The sequence below is a fragment of the Engraulis encrasicolus genome, unplaced genomic scaffold (genome assembly GCF_034702125.1).
Source record: "Engraulis encrasicolus isolate BLACKSEA-1 unplaced genomic scaffold, IST_EnEncr_1.0 scaffold_80_np1212, whole genome shotgun sequence".
Taxonomy (NCBI): Eukaryota; Metazoa; Chordata; class Actinopteri; order Clupeiformes; family Engraulidae; genus Engraulis; species Engraulis encrasicolus.
The window spans coordinates 195,615-198,114 of record NW_026946148.1 but is presented as its reverse complement, the minus strand read 5'-3'; the positions used below and the strand labels follow the sequence as shown (position 1 = coordinate 198,114).

General features: G+C 40.4%; 1 protein-coding gene across 2 annotated transcripts in view; it reads right to left on the bottom strand.

Annotated features, from left to right (window-relative positions):
• The window catches only part of aldoaa (aldolase a, fructose-bisphosphate, a), a 14,924-nt gene that overhangs the window by 7,069 nt on the left and 5,355 nt on the right, over positions 1-2,500 (bottom strand). For both annotated transcript variants that reach the window (XM_063194058.1, XM_063194057.1), the window contains exon 3: positions 1-158. This exon is cut by the window's left edge and continues 106 nt beyond it. In XM_063194058.1, coding sequence (XP_063050128.1) covers positions 1-158 — 158 coding nt within the window. The remainder of the gene's footprint in view (positions 159-2,500) is intronic.

Here is a 2,500-nt window from a genome sequence, read left to right as displayed (position 1 = left end):
GCCGTCGTCCGTCTTCTGGTAGAGCGTCTCGTGGAAGAAGATCACGCCGCCGATGCAGGGCTCGATCTCGTCCGCTGTGAAGAGCAGCTGCCGGTACAGGCGGCGGTTCTCCTCTGTGTTGTCGGCATTGATGCTCTGGAATCGCTTAGCAACGCTTCCTGTAAGGCGGAGAGGATAGCCAGAGTTAGTTACCAGGGTAATGGTACATATAATATGTGTGTATATAAGCTATATACAGCCAACACTTCTCCCCCGTGTTGTATGCATTGATGCTCTGGAATCGCCTAGCAAAACTTCCTATAGGGGAGAGAGGGGTGGGGTTAGTTGGCATTGATGCTCTGGAATCTCTTAGCAACACTTCCTGTAGGAGGAGAAAGGGGTGGGGTTAGTTGGCATTGATGCTCTGGAATCGCCAAGCAACACTTCCTGTAGGGGAGAGAGGGGTGGGGTTAGTTGGCATTGATGCTCTGGAATCTCTTAGCAACACTTCCTGTAGGAGGAGAAAGGGGTGGGGTTAGTTGTAATTATTTGGGTGTGGTGTACAGCCTACGGTTCTCCTCCATGTTGTGTACGTTTGTTTGCAGTGTACGCATGTGGACAGTATTATAATGGCATAGTTGCTGTGAAAATAGTATGCATTTACAGTATATGTATTTCAGAGCATCTACTTCTATATGTATATTGTTTTATTCATTTGTTTTATTTAATTTTGCAACATAGCAGCCTATAGCAAGTTGTTGTCTTCTTGTAGCCTGCCTCCCCCAAATGGGCATGTGAGGTATTGCAACTTTGCAACTAACACATGGCCACCATGGCAACCTTACGGCAGCTCCAGTCAAGGTGAAAGGTGCATTAGCTCAGTCAGCTTATGGGTTATGTGCTAAGTCACTGGTATCGCTAAGTCACTAGTGTCATTAAAGTGTTACCTTGGTTATCATTTACTAGCATACAAGTATAGGCCTATCCAACTGTATCCTGGTGGACAGGCAGGAGGTTAGCTCAGTTGGCATCCATTGAACAGAGCAAGAGATGGTTAGTTACCATGCCAACGCCTGTTTCTCTTCACAGTCTCATCCATGGTCACGATGTTAAGGATCTGGCATGGCATGGCATCAGTGACTTGTCACCATAGCAACTGAACACCGTCAGTCTGAGTAAGGCTCAGACATTTTTATGGTTCTTATTGATGTTTTATATAACATTTATGCAATAGTTGGCAGTGGCACTGTATACCATTATCGTATATAACTCTACTCTTTGATGTGTTATCATGTATTACCATGTATTACCACGTATGTAGTATTATGGGTACACTGTTCATTTCTATGGTGTTCCCATAGAGCCCGTGTTAATGTGGTTACTATTACCATGGTGTTAGTCACCATCAAACTAGAGGTAATGGTTATAGAATTGTCTTTTATATAACGTAGCCTATTCTACATGGATGGACTATATTCCATACAACCGAGTTACAACGATACTGTTCTGTTCTATTCTATTATGTTATCCTGTAAAATTATGACATTATTTTAGAGTAGAATGCATGAGGAGTTTTACACTTACGGACTTTAGAGTAGAATGCATGAAGAATTTACGGATTCTTGACATGATGTGTGTGTGTGTGTGTGTGTGTGTGTGTGTGTGTGTGTGTGTGTGTGTGCTCTACAAAAAACCCCACCTAACTAACCCCTCTTTGCATCTGCACTTGTTGTTCTGTATATTTCTTGCAGACTTTGTATCTGCTAGTGATGTCGACTATGATTATGTCCTCGTTTGTATGTCGCTTTGGTTATAAAGTGTCTGCCAAATGCAATGTAATGTAATGAAATTTATGTTATAAAGCCAAACCATTTAATATGAATTAACAATTTTGGTAACACTTTATTTTAGGGATACATCTATTAGCACTAATACATACAATGCTCCTGTATAAGTAACTTGTAAGGCATGTACAAAGCAAAATCAAACATTTGTTAGGCATGTATTCGCAAATGTCTTGTTCATGCACAATAAGGGATTTATTACCAATTTAACCTTAGTAAGGACCTAGTAGGCCTTAGCATTTGCTTAGTAGGCCTACATGCCTTACAAGGTACTTGTGCAGACATTAACATTGTATGTATTAGTGCTAATAGATGTATCCCTAAAATAAAGTGTTACCACAATTTTATATACAAGTTTATTTCATGGTTGAAATGTTGATGGTATTAGTCGTAACATTATTTGTCCATGTATGTGGAGCATTATTTTGCAGTAGCCTACACATTGCAAACACACATCTCATCAAAGCATTTCAAGACTTTGTGTCAGGGAGCCCTGAGGAAGGTCAGTAGACCGAAAGCTTGGCCTCTTATTAAAAAGAACACAAAAGGGATTTAAGTGTGCAGACATTTTTTGTTTCAATTTTACACAAGACTTTGTGAGATAAATACAATATAAATAACTGCAGAATATAGGATACAAAGTATTGAATGGGGGGGTTGACCATCTCTTTTTCCTA